General features: G+C 41.2%; 1 protein-coding gene across 1 annotated transcript in view; it reads right to left on the bottom strand.

The window, feature by feature from the left end:
• Window positions 1–215: 215 nt before the first annotated feature.
• efna2a (ephrin-A2a) overlaps window positions 216–21,531 on the bottom strand; it is a 34,301-nt gene continuing 12,985 nt past the window's right edge. The window contains exons 2-4 of the mRNA XM_030774707.1: window positions 3,153–3,445; window positions 746–811; window positions 216–337 (exon numbers count right to left, since the gene is read on the bottom strand). Coding sequence (XP_030630567.1) covers window positions 216–337; window positions 746–811; window positions 3,153–3,445 — 481 coding nt within the window. The remainder of the gene's footprint in view (window positions 338–745; window positions 812–3,152; window positions 3,446–21,531) is intronic.

Genomic DNA, 21,531 nt, shown 5'->3' with positions numbered 1-21,531 from the left:
AGCTCCTCCATGATGTGAGATGGGAAGGGACGAGGGGGGGGGGGGGGGGGGGCGCTTATGGCCCCAGCCAGCGTTTGGTTCTGCCCGGCTCTAACTGCACAGTGGCCTCAGGCAGGCCGGGGGGGGGGGGGGGGGGGGGGGGGTGGAGAGAGAAAGGGGCGAGGGTCATTTCGGAGTAAGAGGGCTTTCCCTGAGGGAGTCACAGAATGGTGGTCCTAAAGCAGCACCAGCATCCAGAGTGCGGCCAACAGCAGCAGGAGGGGGTGTGGGGTGGCTGCTGTACCTCCAGGGCTCTGATCAGTCAGGAAAGGCTCTGGGGACTCGTAGCCCGAACCATCTGAAACACACAAGCGCACACGGAGAGACAGCACGAACTAGAAAATAGCTGGGAAATAGATACCTTTACTCACCGCAGCAGTAGAGCCAGCAGGGGATTTACAATAGTGACCTAATTAGAGTTTAATTACTGTGAATGATGATCTAGTTCACATTTCTCTAATAAACACACCATATAGACATCTGTGTCAAACCATTTTTTAATGGATCTGTAATAAATGGCTGTTACATCCAAGGTATCACTTTAGTATGGAGACATCTAATACACACATTCTAATAACTTAAGAATAAGGATGGTGCCAGTGTAACTAAAAGTGGCCCACTCCACATGTAGGGACTATTTACTTTTATCTGTTTCTATTATGGTGAGTCCATCTGTTCAGGACAGGAGAGTTAGAGCATGACTTACTTGTGGGCTTCACATACACCTTCAACTTTAAGCAAGGCTTCCCAGCATGGTTGGGATGAGGAGAAGCTTGGATGGAGAATTAAAGAAAGAAAGAGAGAGAGAGAGGGAGAGAGAGAGAGAGAGAGTAAATAAGCAATAAACCTTAATACATTTGTAGACATGTGTAAAGTTCTGACCCATTCTAAAACCACTGACTTTTTTTTAAAGATGTATTTACTGGGAATGACTGACAATCGGAAAAGACACTTAAAAGCCTCTCAGCCCAGAGACTTAGTTTGACCCCTTAGCAGCCAAATCGGGAACAAAGTCTGATATTTGTTTCTTTCGGCGGAAATTGCTCTGACCCACAGTGGCATGGTGCTGTCACTTACAATGGCCCGTCACACACAATGTTCCCATAGCAAATTACTCCACACAGTTGTCTCTGACCTGGGAGCAAAGAGCAAAGATCTCCCATTGAGTTGTCCTGCACATACCTGTCACTCTGTCCATGTCAGGCAGGATCTGCACTTTTCCAAGACTCTTAAGGATCTTGTCAAGTTAGATACCACCTAATACTGCTCTGACTGAACATTTATCAGCCCTGCTTTGTACCACGAGATGTCTGAGCTGAAATTGAGAACCATCGCTTGATTGTCTTCTGGGAACAATAACTGAGATATATTTGTTGGCAGTTCGCAAATGCCTGGCTGCAACAAGTAAATAAAAATGCAAATATTTACGTAGTTCTTGTTTCTTGTCAAGCTGAGGGCCATCTCATCCCTAAGCTTTAACCCCCCCCCTTTCTTTTCTTCTCATCTTCAGCTCTCTCTCTCTCTTTTTTTTTCTCCTCCTGGCCCGGGGTCATTGTGTATTCCTAAGACGTGCCAGCACACCGGATCCTGGTTTTCATTGGAGAGCACCCAACCTCAACCGCCAGCAGCTGGGTGGAGGGCAGCCTGTCAAGATGTCATCATGGTCGATCAATGTAGCCCGGCAAGCTGACGGAGGAGGGGTTAAGTCTGAGTGGGGCCCTGATGGACGTGGTCTTTTATCAGCACACAATCAAGTGGAGCCCTCTCTTCCCCCCGATAACCTCTCAAATCCATCTCTCTTCAGTGTTACCACCCCCCCACCACCACCGCCACCCCGAAAAACCAATCCCCCCCGGTCCTAAGACAGCCACCATGCTGCTGGTATCTAAACAATCCTCCCTAGGAGGTGCGGTGATCCTCAATGGAGGTGGTGGTGGTGGGGTGGGGGGAAGAAGGGCCTTTCCCAGTCCGACCCTCAGCCTGAAACAAAAGCCTTCACAATGTAGGGCCAGGCTTGGAGGCAGGGAGGCAAATGCATTCAAAATCAGTTTAAGAGGGGCGGGGTGGGTGGAGAGAGAGAGAGTGAGAGAGAGAGAGAGAGAGAGAGAGAGAGAGAGAGAGCGAGACACAAGGACAGAAACGTCACAGTTGAAGGGCGTTGTTCTTTGAACTTTTTTTTTTTGGTGGGCTCTTTGTGCAATCTCTCTCGTTCTCTCTCTCTCTCTCTTTTTTTTTTTTCGGATGAGACAACAGTGCGGTGTGTATGATAAGCAGTGCAACGCCCTGCTGATTTGTGGGGGAAACACTGCCTAAAAAATTCCCTGCCCCCGCAACATACTGCACCCAATCCGCTTGTTCTTTTCTTTTCTTTTTTTTTTTTTTCTTTCTGACTCGCCTGTCACTCAGAAGATAATCAACATTAAAATAAAAGGCGTGTATAATCTGGGTTTCGTCTCCATGGGAGAGTGAATCTGTCTGCAGTGGGTTTTGGAGGGATGGCGGATGATGGACAAAATTGTTCTACATCACAAAATTCGGCACATTACATATTATAACACACACACACACACACTCACACACACACATACACACAGGTGGCTGTGAGCCCCTTAGTGTCTGCTTGTGTCAAAATTCCTCTTGTTATGAATTGCAATTAGCATATAAATTATTTAGTGACTTGGCATTGCACTCCGTGTTACTCTACGCATCTTAGAATTCTTTCATGTTATCTTATTCTGACAGCTGGGTGTGAACGACAAAAACGTAATTATTTCTGTTTTAATGTGACATTGTTTTGTGCTTGCATAGAGGACCAGGCATTCTGTGTCATCTTTAAGTGGAGGATAAGAAAAGACATAATTAAAAGACAAATTTCTGCTTTTTAGCAAAAATGTCCGGAAGCCCTTTGAGGTTAATAGGAATGAGCTGTTCTTGTCCATGCTACAGAAGAGTAAAAAAAAAAAAACTACACAACTTCAAGAGTCCCCCTTCATATCATTTGAGGAAATACCGAAAATCTCCTTTCTCCCTCCCTTCGTTCTCCCTCTCTCTCCCTGTCCATTTCTCTGATCATCCATGTGAAATGCAGGGCAGCAGAAGAGACAACCACTTACATATGTAGTAATACTCGTGCCCTGGGCGAAACTCAAAGCCCAGAGAGAACGGCGTGAAGAGCTGGAACTTCTCTGAGAAGCGGAGGGGTCCATCGGGGCTCTGGGGTCGATTGCACTCCCAGCGTTTGAAGCCCCTCATGCGGTGTTCACAGGACGTGTAACCCTCATGGTTAACCATGAACAGAATGTAACGCTCCATACGACTGTGGGGCTGAGGGGTTTCATAGTAGGGACAGTACACATCCAAATAGTCATTAATGCTGACTGCCACTGTGTATTCTCCATGCCAGAACCTATAGAGAATATCAAAGGATGAGAGCAAGAGAGAGAGAGTGAGAGAGAGAGAGAGAGAGAGAGAGAGAGAGAGAAAAGACACATCAGCTTACTGCACTCAGACACAGAAAGCGAAAGAAAGACATGACACATAGTACAGAAAGACTTTGAGTGTTTTTTTTTTTTTTTTTTTCAGCCCAGAATTTTGTCATGTTCCTTTCACGCAAGGTACAGTTACACAAAGCCTGACATCACAACATGCATAAGAGATTCAGTAGGCAGAGTATCACTGGTAATAAACTGCTGAGATGAGGCAAGGGAAATCTGGGTCATAATTATGCAGACAGCCACTGGTAAACTAGAACATGCAAACATCAGAGCGTTGTCTGAGAGAGCGCAAAAGAATGAAAATTAAAGGCTAGCTGTTAAAAATGTATTTTTCTGATTAGGGCCCAATAGGCACAGTTATAGCATACAGAAATACATTTGATTATGCCTTATTATAATCCCAAGTGACTGCATTAGGCTACATAATATGTATATCAGCTTGACATAATTGATGGCTGAATCCATTCTGCATGATAAATTGTGTTGATTTTTCATAAAAGTCACAATTTCCATACTAAACTGTGTACTTAATCTGAGCTTTGAACCAAGTTAGTTCACTGAGTGATTTTTCATGGTTCTCATGCCATCCTCTCTTGTCATTTTTTTTGTTTCGTGTGTGTGTGTGTGTGTGTGTGTATGTGTGTATGTATGAGTGAGAGAGAGAGTGAGAGAGAGTGAGAGAGAGAGAGAGAGTTTCAAAGTCAGCATGACCTTAGAGAAAGTGAAAATGTGTGTGAAAGTCTTTTGGGATAACAGAGTTCTATTTATTCTGCTATGTGCATTCTGCTTTGTCTTTAAATAATATAAATGCATTTAGAAGAATTATACACACACAATTCATAACACATACTAATTTCGCTTTAAAGTATCATCTGAGGACAGACTTTTGACACTAGCATGTCTTTCATATTTGGTGGGTAACATTTATTCCCGTTAACTCTCTTATTCGTGGATCATTGGGAATTCCAAGGAAAACACAAGAAAGGATTCCACCTCTCCAACCGAAAACAAAACAAAAATAGTCAAGCATTGGAGCATTTTGTTTGGGCATTTATCTATATGGTTCACTCTGAGGCGTGAACCTCTTCATCGAAGAGGAGCTTCCCTCAACAACACCTGCTTCGGCTCTGGTTTCTGCCTGTCTCTGCTACATACTTCACAAGACAAACTACCTCTGGAGTGAATACTTCACAGTGTAGCTTTCAGAGTTGACACGAAGGGTCCGTCTGGCTTAAAGGGTGCAAGCTGTGCTCTCACTCAAAGGTTCTTTCACAGATTCCATTATAAGAACTTCCAGCCTAAGATCTGCCTTAAACCACTTCCTTATTGGAGAACACATCCCTCCATGTCATTCCCAGAGTGGTTCCCAGAACCTTTATCATGTCCACCTGTTCAGGAGATTAGTAGCTTGGGTATTTAACTGTTCCCTCTACCTCATATATCTAAAGGAAAGTTTACATTAACTGGACAATTGCACTTTGTATCTTGTCTCGGTTTCTTTTAAACATGTCTGAGTCACTTGTTCCTCCAATCAGTTGTTTATATATTCATGAAGAATGATTCTCTCTAAAAGTTTGGGTCTATTCAATGTCACTGTAAACCATCTAATTTTTTTCTCCCTTTCCCTCCTCTAATGAATGGATTACAGTTGGGAATCTGCTCAGGCAGACAGTCTTGTTCATTAAGTAGACGTTGCAGACACATGTGGAGGGTTATAGGCATGTGTGTGCATGCATGTGTGTGTGTGTGTGTGTGTGCGTGCGCGCGCATGTGTGCGCGAGAGACACATCACTCATTGTGGTGCCTGGGGGCCATTTTCCCTGCTATGTTTGAATTGCTTGTGCAGACCTCCATTGACACATGAGGAACTTGTTTATGACTCATTTTGAAATATGGATACCAGAATCTACGGCAGCTTCCATAACATATCCATCAATAGCTATTCTCTCATTTGTTTTAACACCAACTTGCAAGATTCCACAATCAATGTCTCTTCTTTTTTTTCCCCACAAACAATCGCAAATTATACTGCCGTTCAGATCGAGGAGAAAGATAGAGCTAACAAACGTCATGGAGATGCAGTTGAATGTTAAACAGAAGAGCTGCTCGTGCTTAGAAAGATCAAAGAGTATTCTCTCATTCTTTCCGTCTCACAGTTTCTGCCTCTTTCTCTGTCTCCCCTGATAGGCGGAGCAACGTGCAGAATGGTAAACAAACAGAAAGCAGTTCCTCTCAGCATGATGCTTCTCATTCACCTGCTGTTGTCTCACATGTCTGTCTTTCCTTTTGTCCACCTCCCCCCCCCAAAAAACTTTGCTTTTTAGCCATCCTCACTCAAACATATGGAGCCTCTCTTCAGCCGATTTAAGGCCCAACAGAGGAGACATATGGAAGTGCGCACACACACACACGCGCGCCGCGCACACATACACACGTGCATGTGCATGCAAGCATGAAAATAAACACTTATAATTTACACCTCAAAGCAAATACAAAAAAGGGGAAATTTACAAAGTACTAGTAGAGCAGTTTTAGAGTATGGAAATGGAATCTAAGACTCTACAATTCAAATAATCAAAATCACACGCATAAAGACTTTACAGCTCGCAGATATTAAAAAAAAAAAAAAGATAATGCTTTTAGACGCTGAAAAACGGTAAATAAGAAAAGCTACTGCAATGCCTCAGGCATTTTACAGCACCACAGTATAGACTGACAGAATCTAAAAATGATACTAGATTCTGTGAGAATAAAACATACGCTTACAATCCTATTAAAATCCCTGGGTTTGTCTATATTTCGCACACTGTATTCATGCACCAAGTGTGTGTGGACACTTTTTTTTTGCAATCGAACTGGCCCTTTTTTTCTTGACAGTGCAGTACACACCAGAAAACAGAAAAGCCTTGTTCTCATCTCTCTCGTGGCAGGGCTGAGGGAATTTGTAGCTTTCGCCATTAATAGTAGAGCAGGCAGAGAACAGGATACGAGCATTACTTTAAGCCACTCAGGAAATCATGTTCCCTTTTTTCTCTCTTTTTATCTGAGAATCCCTTAGGGGTCTAAATATTCACATGTGCGCACTCTCCCTCTCTCTCCTTCCCTCTCTCTCTCTCTTTTTCATACACACACACACACACACACACACACACACACACACACACACACACACACACTCCACTACATTCCACGGTCATAATGCTGAAGCAGCAGGTGTGAAACACTAGCATTAAAGACTCATCAACCACACATAGTGCTAAGATGTGCATTCTATTATCCAAGATGTATGCCTGGCCACTATCCAGCGCTGCTTATTGTGTACTTGCCCACAAGCAGGCCTTTGCCATCATGCCAACCCTCCTAGACACTGAGAGCTTTTAATGATATGGAAAAAGCACAGGGCTGCCACAATGTTGTGAATGTAGAGCTCCCAGGCAAAGCTCTTCCACCAGAGATAAAAGAAACTAGAAAAGCCACTTATCGGAGAGGCTATCTGCTGCCCACATCAGATGCGGGGGCTTGGGAACCAGACCTTGTTATGTCAAGGGCAGAGTGGATGTGCAGGAACTGCCAAGTGAGTTTCCTGAATGACAGCAATGCTGGATAGAAACAAGAGCCAAGACAGACTGACTAGATGATGTCATTTTTAAAATTGTTTTCCCCCAAAAAACTCTTTCATCTTAAGAGCCGGAAAATACACATTTCAAACTCTCATTTCAAACTTAATTTGTTAGCATTACCCACAGAAGTACATTAATACTCATAGAAAAGTTTTTTTTTTTTTCCGAAGTCACCAATATGACAGATAATGAATGGACTGAGCCCAAACGTGTAAACTAATCTATTGTCTGAATTTTGTAATCGTAAAACATGCACGCGCACAATCCAAATCTTTCCTCCTACAGCGATGCTAGGCTCTAATGATTAATCGGTGGTACCCACTGCTCAAGCAGACTGCTGTATGATGAATGACGTCTGGATCGTAACTCTGCCTCCGGTCAGGGTGGGCTGTGTTCTCTAGCAGGCCTCTCTGTGGACCTCCAGCAGGCCAGAGAGGCCGTCCGCACTCTCCCAGCATACACCTAGTCTCATTACGATGCTCCATCCAGACTGGAAACAGCAGGGAAACAGCCCCAAACTCCACGGGAGGAAATAATACTCTAGATGGAATTATTGGATGGTTCTGTGTTATTCTATTTCTCTTCTTTACCACAGGCAGAGCAAGTCTAATACCAGGCTCATTTTTAGACTGCTTGGCTAGTGTAGTTAATGCTGAATGGGGACAGACAAGACCATAGGGAGTCCCTGCAGCCTGGCGAGAGCAGTAATCATTTTAAATGTGAAATTATAAGCTTTTATATGTGGGAACAGTCATTCTTGGGTCTTTTGCATGATAATGGCGGTGGGCCTAGAAGCTTTTGCTCCATTTCGATGCATTATTGCGGTTGGGATTCAGAAGTAGGTATAACACAAAAGAGAAAGCGCATCATTTTATCAGTCCCTATTAGGTTCCAAAATGTGTTTTGCAATTCTCAGTGAGAAGGAGGTGTTGGGAGACAGATTATTTTTAATATAATGAAAATGACAAAATGCCTTATGAAAAAGGAAACAATTAAACTATTTTTTTTAATAAACTGTTATAAATCCAGAGCATCAGCACTAAATCCTTGAAGTGGAACACAAGTAAAATAAAGAGTTCCGCTGAACAAACTGGTATTTAGTAGAATTGATTATTTGCATTTTTATTCTGCAGGCGTATTTGAAGCTAACTGACCCTGTATTGAGTGCCACCCTCTTAATTATTGTTGCACTGTCGGTCAAGCATTCATTTCTGGTTCATTATGCTTTTCAATTACAAACAGTGAGGAAAGTGAAAAGTCCTGAAAAAAGCACGCTTTTACAATATGTCATATCTGTCACACAAATAGCTATTATTCACCTTGGGCCCAAGCAAAATTTGCATTAACTTTCCTCAAATTAGCATGGGGAGATCGAAAATTACTTAGTTAATCTAGCTATCAGCATAAATTGCAGTCTTTAGAGCATGATTTTTAATTTTTTTTTATCGTTAAATAGTTGCCATTTAATGCAACAAATGACGTGCTCTTTTGCAGGTTATTAGTACGTTTAGTCGACGGCTGGTATTTGTTTGCCAGACTCACCATCCAATATGCCCTTTGCCTGAGTAGGCTGAACAGGATGATGATGGCTGAATGTCTGGGTAAGAGTTGTTCAAGGCTTTTGCAAAGGGACAACCAATCTCTCACTTTGTGGTTTTCTAAATCCTTTGATATGAACAAGTGAGCTCTGAACCTTGTATAAATCCCTAGATCGGGCTGGTGGTTAACCAGATTGGGAGACAATTTGTGCTGTGGACCATAAGAGATATTAGGTGGCTGAGCTGTCCACCCTTATCACCTGGGGAGGTGAGAGACAGTAACGTCTGAACATGTCTGGCTGCTCCCAGAAGGCTAATGATGCTAGAAGGCTGTCCTGAGAGAGGAGGCACTCACTCACTACGTGAGCTGTTTACGGATAAAGCATTTTTCAGAAATAGGGTCAGAGCTGTTTGGGAGTGAATTTCACACCAGTAAGCCCAAACTGGCCTCCAGTTTTTTTTTTTTTTAATTCCCCAATCTGTACAGGCAGTGAACTGACAGCGAGGGTGAGAAGTGCTCACGAAGACTGCGACTTTGATCACAAGCTTTCGATGAGGCCGTGCCCTCTCACAGAGTGGACCAAACAGCTTTCCTCCCTCACTTTCTGTGTCTTGATTGCGTAGATGTGAAGAGTGGGAGAAAGTTACTGTCCTACTGACTCCTTCTTGGCCTCATATAACAGTCGTTGCCGAAAGCAGATCACCTTCGTGAGATGAACTTTAGAACCTTAGCACAGCACAGAAGCGCCAAGTAGTGAGTTTAGTGTGACGAACTCTTTTTGAGAGGGGGTGTGCCTCCCAGATGCTGTGGTAATTGCCCAGAATCTTGATTGGCAAACAGGCAGAATTTAAATTGAAAGAGATAACAAAGCTGCCAATTCCTGGTCAAATTACAGCATGGCAAACATGGCCTGTAACCATATTCATATCCATGACATACTTCAGTGCGTTCATCAAATAAATAAACATAGGTTCTGATACAGAGTACACATCTCTCTCGTCACAATTTCATTATGACTATTTGGAGTCAAGGTCAAAGTCAGTTGATTGATATGGTAATTGTACTGACAGTTCCCAAACACTGCCATCTGTTGACTTTTTTCAGTAAATTTATCAGGCGAAAACCGCATGTCTTTAGCAGTCTTCCGAGTCAAATACAACTCAGCAGTGCTCATTTTTCTTTTGACTCTCATAAACAGAGGTGAAAAAGCTTGGATGACCCATACTCAGCCCCGCTGCAGTAAATCTGAAGGAGCTAAACATGGCTCAGCTACAGCACTCAAAGACTCATGACTATGTGGGTCAACCTATCCAAGGAAAAAACCAGATGACAGTGCATATGTTCCAAAGAGTACCTCATATGTATTCCCTATTTACTTTGCATGGAGTGGATTTCATGAAGAGAACTCCTGTGGCAAGCCTTCCTTACCACTGAAAAGCCTCATGGGTCTTTGGCAGGGCAGTGAAATTATCAAGGAGGCACAAGGCTACAAACTTGGCAACTGCGAGCTGGCAGAGTTCATTTGAATACCGAGAACACAAAGGAGCAAATAAGCATGAAGGCAACTCTCAGTTAGACCGTTCTATTCAAGAGTTGTTGAAAAGAGCCAAGAATAGGACTAGATATTCATTGGGAGCACAAGTTATGCAATTCTAAAAATATAGTGTACTAACTTGATCTTAATGATGTGCCCAGTGCCGCGCTTCATGTTAACAGGTGTCTGAAATTAATATTTCAGTCAGTTTTGCGGTATGGCAGACTGGCTGAGAATGATGATAAGCATTTAGACATATTATGGGAAATGCATCTGTCAGCATTGCTCTATGAACCTGCACATAAAAAAAGAACGTTTTCCCTAACTAACGAAGGCAGAAGTTAACAGGAACAATATATGAATATTTATGAACCACTAAGGAGGCTGAATGCCCTTTGTTTGCAAAGCAGTTTATATATTTCCTGACACGGACTTAAATGGGAGTTTGAACCCTTTCTGCCGTGACGACAGATCATTTTTCAAAATGTATACGGGTTGTAGTTTTATAAGAGATGAAGGGGTTGGAAATCTGCACTCTGTGCTCCACAGTGCATCATAAAGGTAGAGTCTTGTTTAAATCTGGAGACTCTGCAGGCCATCCTGGTGTTCATCAAATTAGTTTAACAAAGTATATGAGGGTACTGTCACCTTGGAAAATGTCAACATCTTGAAGAATCAATGTTTACATTGAAGGAGTGCATCTAATCATCTAAAACGCTTCTGTACCCCCTGCCTGTGATTCTACCACACAGAGTAAACATTGGACCCAGTAAGTCCCGTGTTAATCCTCCATCATGTTTAATAGCGGAGCGTGAGTTGGAGGCTTCCCTCTGGCTTTCCCCCTCTGTAACCAAATAAAGTAAAGTGGACTCAAACAAAAAATAAATCCTTTGTTTCTTTTGTGTCTCTTTTTTTTTTTTCTTGTATCAGACATGGAGTAGCCCATACACGACAAACAGAAGTCAGTTCAGATGTGGTGAAAAAAGGAGAATGTGCCCGAAATATTTGACTTTTTTTAAGTAGCCTTCACTTGTGTTGCTTTTAAAACTGAAACATTAAAGAAGCACTGAGTCAATTTCTTTTAGGGCACAAACACACTGCTAATTAGCAGGAATGTACTGAGAATTAATACAACATAAGTAAAACCCTTTTTACTGTAGTCGCGTCAAACTGTGCCGTCTTTTTCATTCTGTGTTTCAGAACGATCTATTAAAACAAGTCAACCTTTAAATATGAGTAGGCGTGTAAATGCTGTAGCCATGGGAGCTCAGGCCTCAGCAAAGTCTCAGTAAATCTCTGAATGTAAATCTCAGCCCGTACACTTCCAAGGTGGCAGTTGGTTTTGTTTAAACGAGGACGCTATTTTTCTCCTCCAATGACCAAACCTTGACCCTCAGATAGCTCCTGAAATAGGTAGCTGCTCAGGGGAAAACTGGGCTCCAACAGCAGCCTAATTTTAAACCAAATGAACAAATCACTGCCTCCAGACTCCACTTCCAGATGTGTCTTTTCCAACTCCCCTGTCACATGTCGCATGGAATCAGTTCAAGCCGTGAAAGCACCTAACACTCCATTTCTACACTGCAGGCATGCCTAACTCTGCCAAACCAACACAGCTCTGTGATAAGAGCAGGGCTCAAAAAAAAAAAATACATATATATATATATATATTGTAAGGCTGTGGCTTCAGAGTTACTATTTCAAGGTATTGTTTCATGTACCACACTAAACTATAGCTCATCTCCAATGATAAACGATACCTTCAGTTTCAACCCCTCATCTTTGTTTTCCTTTTCCCCCTTAATAAGGAACCTCAGTGCATTCATTTTAATGTCAATGGGTATGGCATGAAAAAAGGGTAAAATTTCAAATACAGCCTGGGGCACAGTCTAAAAATGAGAGACCTTTTTAAATTTTTGATACTTTCTCCATGAGCATGGGAATACACAATGGAAGTGACTAATCTACAGAAGTCAAGCTGCTAGTGTCCATAGCCTGTTCAGTCACATTAGAGTAACAGTAACAGAACCACAAATGAGAGGAATATCACCTCGTACAATTGAATCTTAGTGATATAAAAACAGTGTATAGTTAACAGCTATGGAGAGCTAGTGGCATTAATTCACACGGCTTTCAGACAATCTGTGTTAAATGAAAGTTTTAGAATTACAGACTTAAATCTTCATCCATAGTCAAGGCTTTGAACCGCCTTAAGGAACGAAAACGTAAACCAGATCGATACTTCACAAGGAACAGTAACTAAACTAGAAACTTTATATTTTTTTAATGTTCTGCAACATAGACGTTCAGTTACAATAATGGTAACTTGATAATAATGTTATTTTTTCGTTCTTTTATTAATTACAAGAAGTTAAAATATTTTCTGCTTGCAATAACTTGGGTGCGGAGTTTACTTCCTGTCTTCCTCTGAACGTCACACGTCTTCGGACAGCGGACATGAATTTAACGTTGATATAGCGTGAACGTGAAATGTGGTGTGGTCTCCCTATTTGCAACCAGAGGAGGTAAATATTATGCTATGCACCTTATAAACTGTTGGTCTTAGACACCAGCTTCATCAGTGTTTGTTAGATAGGCTATCATGTAAAGAGATGATAGTGTAGCATATCTGTCAATAGACATTTTCATACCGTCCGAAAGATACGGTTATGTTACGTGACCAACTGTAACATTTCACACACCATTATGAACTCAATAACCCAATTGTCTCCAGCTAAAACCAATACAGACCATTTGAGACCAATTCAACCAATACAGACCATCTGAGACAAGTTCAACCAATACAGACCATTTGAGACCAGCAGCTTCTATCAGTTTTGTTTTTCAACGAACCAGACCAATACATTCCAGCAGAAATTTCTTGGTTTTTAAATTATTTTCTACTGGTGTTCTACTGGGTGTCTACTGGGCACTCCAGTAGAAAACAGTTATGGAACCAGTTGAATGAGTTTCAATTTCCCTATAAAAACTAATAGGAACCAGTTAAAATTGCTATTGGTTTTTAAATGGTTTTCTGCTGGTGTTCTACTGGATGTCTTTTGGATTTCAACTGGATGTCTACTGGGATTTTCTACTGGATTTGAACTGGAATTTCCACTAGGGACACAGCCCCACATGGGACATTATTTATCAGTATTTCATTTGGTTCTAACGATAATTTTAAAGTGGAACTCAAAATCGGAAACGTGAAAATACCGATTCTACTCGCAACAAACTGATTGGAAAAAAAAAAATCTGGTTTGAAGCCCTGCCCATAGTAGAGAATCATTGATCTCTGATTACCTAAAATGGACCCAAATAAATGATGCAGACACAAAAGGCCATATACTGTGTATTCTTTCTCTTTTTTCAAATGAAATCTTGGGCAGCAGGGTAAGCACTTTGATTAAATTATTCACACATTTCAAACTGTTGCTTCAGGCCTTATTCATTTTTAATATTTCCTTTTGAAGTTTGTTAATTAGGCATTCCAGCACCGCTGTTTCTTCACGTTCCATTTTCCTTCCTTTTACCCCTCACTCCCATGTTACATGGCATTAGCTAATTAGCATTAAAGAAAAGGGTGATCTTTCCCACTGTGGTTAACAACCTTAAAGGGGAGAAGAGAGAGAGTGATGCATGCTTTGTGACATTGCTATCGCAGCTGGGGAATCGTGATAGAAATTTGCGTCTATGTATGTGTGGGTGTCTACATATCCTCTGTTTGTTAGCAAGTTGTTCACAGCTTAAACGAAATGTAACAGTTGCTGAAATAAACATGAACTAACAGTTTATTTTTTATATATCAACTGAGTGACTTGATACAGAGGAATACAAATGAGCACCGTAAAATGCACAAGTAATATGACTTAAATGAACTTGATGAATGAACAAGTTAATGATTTTCAAACTTGAAACATTTCACTCAGCAGGAACGCATAAAGAACATTCCAGAAATGACCTGTATATTCCCAAGTGTTATTACTTCTTCAGTCATTTCACTGCACAGTATGCCTGACTTTAGCTCAACTCCTCAGAGTCCATGCACTGACTAATATTCATTTGCCAACCTTTTCAGGTTCACCCACAGACAAATCCACCACCTGCATTAGGATAGCGGCAAAAGGCAAGTCAGGTGACTAACATGCCGACACACTTTTTCACTTATCGTGAGATGGATATTGTAAGGTAGAAGCTTTTTGATTGGCCGCTAAATGAGTTAACATTCTCAGAAATGGAGACCACCAGGTCTTCTCCTATAAATACCTCACATAAAAGCTCCGCTGTCATGTTACATTGACCAGAGCATGATAGCCGGGGGAATCTTAAAATCAAACCATGTCCTGCCATCTGCTAATATGAACCCTGGATAAGGTCAAAAGCAATATATGATAGAACTGTATCACAGCGCGATGCTTAGAACCTCACGTGCCTTTTTAAGAATGTGAGGGAAAAAAGACGAGCAAGCACTTAACATTAAGATTTCACTCAGCAGGCTGCTTCGCCATTTAAAACAAAATAATCCTAAATGGGACCAAATTAACCGCAGTGGACTGTGATGCTGCCTCATTCTACCAATTCAGCTGACCGTAAAAAGTCCCTTAACTGTGCAAGAGGCCATAAACCCGTATGTGAGAGCTTTATTTGGAGAACATCATTGGACGACAAAGAGAGCACATTATAACTGAACAATATGTCAGTGTCGTGTTAAGCACGGCAATGATTCATATAGCAGATGCACTCAAGCAGATATCAAGTCTCCCAGATCGAGTGTTGCTTCTCAGGACAGGACCCTGCACTTTGTGCTAATGATCTTCTCACAGAGACTTAACAGGGATCAATGCCCCTCCTCCGCAGGTGGTTGCAGTGAAGGGAAAAGTGCCTCTTTAACAGATGGCATGCAGTTTGTCACATCGATTGACTCCTGAGCTGTTGCCGCTGTGCTGGCATTGAGGCTTGGTCAGGGTCCAGCTGCAGATCGGGGCCCGAGATTAGTATTGCTCTCACAGACACTTATTTTCATCTCTCCACTGCACTTCCTAATAATCCTCGGCACAAACCCATTTTCTCCTTTCATATGCCATAAGTTTTTTTTTCTCCCTCTCATGAGAAGGTTTCTGATGAAAACTGATAAATTCCATGCATTTGTCTCTAAAAGCAGAAAATCTAAATTTGGATGGTGGATGTCTTTTATTCATAAGGACAGAAACTGACTTTAACGGTAACAATATTTGTGCATGACACGAATCTGTTCATGGTCCATAAAAAATCATCAAGGCTTTAATGTATGCCCTCGTATAACAGTCTACCACTGCCACTGAATTTAAAACTGTTATCTTCCCCAGCACAACTGGTCTAGGATTACTGAGAGCTAAAATCAAACTGATCATTGACTAAAAAAATGCTTCACATCTTTGACTTTAGATGATTTCACAAACAGCTTACAAATATAAAAAATCATCAAAACACTAAAAACTCTCACTTGACATTTCATAAGTTTAATACTTCTAAGAAAATTCTTCTGTCAGCATTAAAAGATGGGAATCTTACTTAACTTTCTGAACGAGGAACTACAACATGACATTCATGTCAAGCAGAAGAAACAAAGAGAATATTTACTGGGGTTACATAACGCAGATAAGGCTTCTTAAGTGCATTTGACCTTGAGAGGACATCCGTGCTCCGTGAGTAACTAATAAAGTAGGCCTAATACTAACTTTCACATATAAACACGGCAGCATTGGAGTGTTTGTGGCCACAGCATTTTCCATCACAGAGAAAGAGAGAGAATTTTTTTTTTTTTTTTTTTGAGTGGAGTGGTCTGTGGGAATCTTGTCCCCCCCTCCCCCCTCCTCCTCCTCCTCTCTTCCCATCCCTCTCTCCTTTTCTCTCTTTTTCCTCTTTAAAATTCCCTGAGTGGATAATGTATTCCTGGGCTCTCCCTCCGCCTCTTGGTGCCCATGGCTAAGCGGAGATCAGACGGTGAGATCTATCGGGCCTCTCCTGGCAGTGCTGGCACGCTGCCTCATACTGGGTCCCAGCGCTCTGTGTTATGTAAACACACTCGGCTCACGCTCTCGGAGAAGCAGAGAAAAAAAAACCTCGCTCATTTCCACATCAAAGCAGCTGGAGATGCTAGTCATCGTACGGAGAGTGGCATGTTAATTGTTGTGTAGGTTAAACTTTCCGATAAAAGAGATAGAGAGGTTGGTCTTCCAAAGCTTCTTTAAGGCAAGATAGTTGCCGGCTTCAATTTTTTTGGCGAATGTTTGCTAATTGAAGTCGATGTTGAACTGTGCTTTGATTTTATTCCCCTGTGAGGCTCGTCACTTGATCTTAGCCAACCTTGAGGAAGTTTCTTCTGCTTGACAGTTTTATAAATTTCCAACTCTTTTTGCCTGGCGGGTGTAGGATATGACGTAGTCTAACATAAAGTTGCATCTCTCTAACATCTATAATCTATAAGGGACAGCCCACTGCTGGGTTGCACAACATCTGCTTCATATACAGAACTTGCATGGGGTACAAGTCAACCTATTTTTTTGTTTAAAATAGCAACAAAACAAACATATGATTACTCATACATGAAACTGGCATAGAATTACAAGTCCTTCTTCCTTGTAGTCTTGCTTTCCTACAATGTCTACAGTCTACCTCCCACTGACTCTTCTTCCATTTTTTAACTAACCATACAGACTACACAACAGGAGCTATCCATTCTCACCTACCTACCATTCCTCTTGTCCTGTCTCATCAAAAACAGGGGCAAATCATTACAAAACACTCAGGATATGTCAGTGTGAATGTTTAAGCAAAGATCAATTCTTCTCCCTCTGATCGAGGTGGAACTCCTCGAACTGGGAGCTCCTCTCCTGCTCCCACGCTCCTTCAGCTCAGCTTTACTCTGACACAACTGTTCCCTTGGGGCCAATTAGAGAAGCACATAGAGTATCTGCCCTGTCCCTCAGCACCTATCCTTACTCCCACACCTGACCAGCCTGTCAACAATACCGGGGAACGGCATTGCAACTGCAACAGTTACTTCCAGCCCTCCTGTGGCAACCCAATTCACACCACGCCTTGCCAAAACAGCTCACTCAGACCTGTCCTCAGATGTGCCAGTGGGTGATGACGAGGCAAGGTAATATGAGACCATCCTCTGCCCCCCACCCCCCACCCCCTACCCACCCCCAACCAATCCCTACCCACCCCCACATGTGTTTGAGTATGTGGAGAATGCGTTGGAGACTCCCTGTATTATCAATATCCCCGAGCTTTGCCTTTTCTCGTCATTCTCTCCAGTTTTTCATTGTTTTGAAAAACAAAAAGGGCCCTAGTCTGTTATGGTAATATGAATGGATTCATTGCTATAATTAGTCCTCAGGGCTGCAGTGCCTCAAAGGGTTGTTTGAGAATAAATAATCCAAATGAAATCAATCTGCACTGGGTGTGAGAATGTATGAATATAAAATAACCCAGGAGTGAGACTTATTTCCCATATGAGGTATATAGCCCTATATACAAACATGACAGCTGGTAGAAAGTCTTGTGCAGGCATGTAAGTGTACACAGCAACATGGATTTAAAAGTTGTTTTACACTGTGCTATTTATGTAATTCATAATCTCATTAACAAAGCAGAGTCATGTAACATTTTCACAAATAAGAGACTGGCATTAGGCTTTAATGAAATGAATGCAAGCTGCTGTACAAATGACAGTCCTCTTAAGATCAAAATTGTTAATCATGACTATGAAAATACATAACGTATATGTTAATAACCATTCTAATGTGGTGAAGATGTCATCAAATATTTAACAGACATCTGTAATTTTTTAATACCTCTGCATATAGTTATCACTGGACAGGGTTCTGCCAGGTTAAGGAAAAATGGGCTAAAAATGAGCTCCTAATCATAAGGGGAGGGCAAAGAGCAGCAGGACCACGGACTTGCGGGAATGGGTTTAAGCAACTGTGTCATCACATATTCCGATCCTCATATTCTATTCCTTTTAATATCAGGTTCCCTTTACTGTTGCATGAAGTTACATGGAACGCAAGATAAAACACTTTGAGCTGATAATATTACTTGCAGAGAAAACTAGCTGCAAAAAGCAATTACAGGGACCAAGTGCTCCACGAACCAAAAGCACTGTGCGGCAGTGTTATTTGGTTAGGCGACACCATTTTATCCACTGTAGCGCCGGCATCTTTGTATGCAACAGGCTATAAGGCATAAGCAAATAAGATTAACGTAATGAATTTCATGTATTCCACAATCTGATGGCTTCCACATATTGGAATGCATAAAAACACATGCCTTTTTCCATACTACACAGGTTATTATGCAAATACGTAATTTCAATTTAAATAAAAAAAATTGTTCAATTGATAAGATTTTTCAAAAGTCGTGAATACATTTATATGTAGAATACATGTGGAATACAAACCCGCCAGAGTTCTTCAGAACTTAAGAGTTTTTTTTTTTTTTTAATTCACATAATTAAAATGACTTTTTACATTTTAATTGGCAGATGTTGTGTAGCAGATTCATCCCTTGTGAGGAGATGCAGCTATGTGTGAAATTTCATGGCTCTTGGTAAAACAGTATTGGAGATATGCTTTCTGAAAAATAACAGATGCGAATGGCTTGTATTCTGCCATCAAGCACCACCTTTGGGCTCTCTGCATTGTGCTGATAACAAGTGAAAACTGGGAATAGCCTTGAAAAATAGAACACCACTGTCTGCTTTGCTCACTACTCATATTTTAGTAGTATTTCTGTCAGCGCCAAACACAACAGGCACATAACACGCTGACATCTTGGCCAAATGTACGCATTGTTTTAATTTGACACTTTTAAGGAAGTCTCAGTGACTCAGTGAAGTCAGAGCAAACAGAAGGACAGCAACATTTATTTACACTGTGTGTGTGTGTGTGTGTGTGTGTATAAGCATGCAATTGGAGGAGAAAAAAAAGTCATAGGGAAAGGGAGAAAACTATGCAAAATAGTTCCCAGGAGACCAAAATGTTAATTTTCCAAGACAGAATCACTCTCTCTCTCTCTTTCTCTCTCTCAAATACTCAAACACACACACACACACACACACACACACACACACACACACACACACACACACACACACACTTTCTACTAGGGGAGGAGGGGATATAACTTAAATTCAAGCCTTCAGTAACAGGTTTTCTTTGGTTTGCCTTCAAGCCCTACAAACATCAAAACAACCTTTACCAGAGAAAATGCCAAACATGACCTGACCTAAATGATGAAATACCATAAATCTCATTGATTAACTATCGGCCTCACGTGAGTGCTGAAAAAGACGAACGCCACATAACACATTCAGCCCTTGAGTGTGTGCAGTGCTTGATTATTTACAGTAATTGATTCAGTGTGGATAAAATCCATATCCGATTTTGCTCAGCTGGGCTGGCTTAATATGAGAAACGGATGTTGTCTCATGGATCAAAGCAGCCATATGGTGACATTGGAGGATTGTAATTACACTAATTCTAGCAGCATTGCCACAAACCCTCTACTCTCATCACATTGCATTATCTTGAGTCTTTTATGTTTTCAGCACATTATACTTGTTACAATATCTGACACCATCTCTCTGTAATGGACTGATTTAATGGGATGAAAATGCTTACTCTTGTGCCAGTGGCTACATTCTATTCAGTGTCGATTGTCTTTGAAAATGTCATTGGCATGGTGACACTACAGGTATGAATATAATGGCTTCACCATTCCCATGCTAGGGTCCCCCCGCTGTAATTTTCTTGCATGTTGTTCAATCAGTCAACATCTTCCATAAATCACATGGTTTTTCAGACCACCAGTGGAAGAGTAAACTGCTGACAGGATCCAATCAGACACAAATGATTTACAAGGTGTCTTCTGGTGAGGTCCAGAGGATCTTCTAGCAGTTTCTGGGACAGGTTTGTATAAGCCTGAGTATTAATCATTCCGTGGATGAGAAATTTTTACCAGCTGTGGTTCGCAACACTCGAGGGAAGATGACAACGTTTTAAAAAAAAAAATGCAAACAGGCGTCATGGCAACTACTGGGTTTTCTAGCTGAAAGTGCTGTCAAGACTCTTCAGCATAACCAGGCTGTTGATGCAGCTCAGATTACTGTTTGTGGGCATGTCAACAACAAACAATGACTTGTTGAACATTGTTCAGTGTGGCAGTGACCTCTATTCCATTAAAAGTCCCAATTTTAATGGAAATTTCAGTGTCATTATCAATTTTAGTGGGGTTTTTTTTGTTTTACAGTTGAATGCATCAGATAATGGAATCGCAATAAAGCCAGTGACATGCCTCTCAGAAGATCCATAAATGGTATTAAACGCCTGCAAGCATTAACACAGAATAGCAGAATGATCTGAAAAAAAAAAAAAAAGGCAGCTCACACCAGTCAAGAGTTTGTTTGCGCCAGGACTGTGTTTCCGCACACATTTATTTCTTTATTTCTTGAAAGCATATTTGGAGAGATTTTTTCATTCATCCTCTTCGTAGTCACAAGAGGGTACTGCCAACCGCATAACCTTTCGCAACAGAGCAGATAAGAGCACAGTGCTAAGATAATATCAGTAAGACATAATAACTCAAGTGGGATGTTGAGAAATCTGTCAGAGCTTATGTATGTCAAGCTACAAAGTACCACCACAGTGGTACCCTTTGCTCCACTCATGTTCTAGAAATTCCATAAAACACTATCATGAAATGATCTTTAAATACACTCACAATGAAACATCACTGAGACCTACAATAAGTGTAAATCTATTAAATTTGAAATTTATGATATAGCTCATAACCCCAGTTACACTGTGCCAGAGCAATCAGAAATTGACATTGCTCAAAATCTGTGATATTTTCTGAGAACTGTAACAGTCTGAAATGGCAGCTTAGAGGAAAAACACATTTTACAGCATTCAGTTGACGTATTTCCTTTGTGAATCATAGACACTGTGTGCAAGCAAACTGACTTGGAAGAAGACCTTCAAGTAAATTTCTCCTATTTGCCATTAACACACCAAGGTTAAACATGTCCAAATGTATAGTATACGAACAATGGATGAGACCTTTGATTTCTATGTGTTTATGGTTTTCCACAGAATTTCAAAATGTGTGATGGTGATTTTGAAGATTTTTTTCTGTTTAAAGGCACTCAAGGTGTCTCCAAAGTGGAGGTCTCACATCAACCTATTCCCATTTTTTTTTTTTTTCATCTTTTGTAAAGTCATCAACACAGAAATGTGTGCAAACTGAACCATTTCTC

Source organism: Chanos chanos, chromosome 5 (assembly GCF_902362185.1).
Source record: "Chanos chanos chromosome 5, fChaCha1.1, whole genome shotgun sequence".
NCBI lineage: Eukaryota > Metazoa > Chordata > Actinopteri > Gonorynchiformes > Chanidae > Chanos > Chanos chanos.
This window is presented reverse-complemented; position numbering and strand designations above follow the sequence as displayed.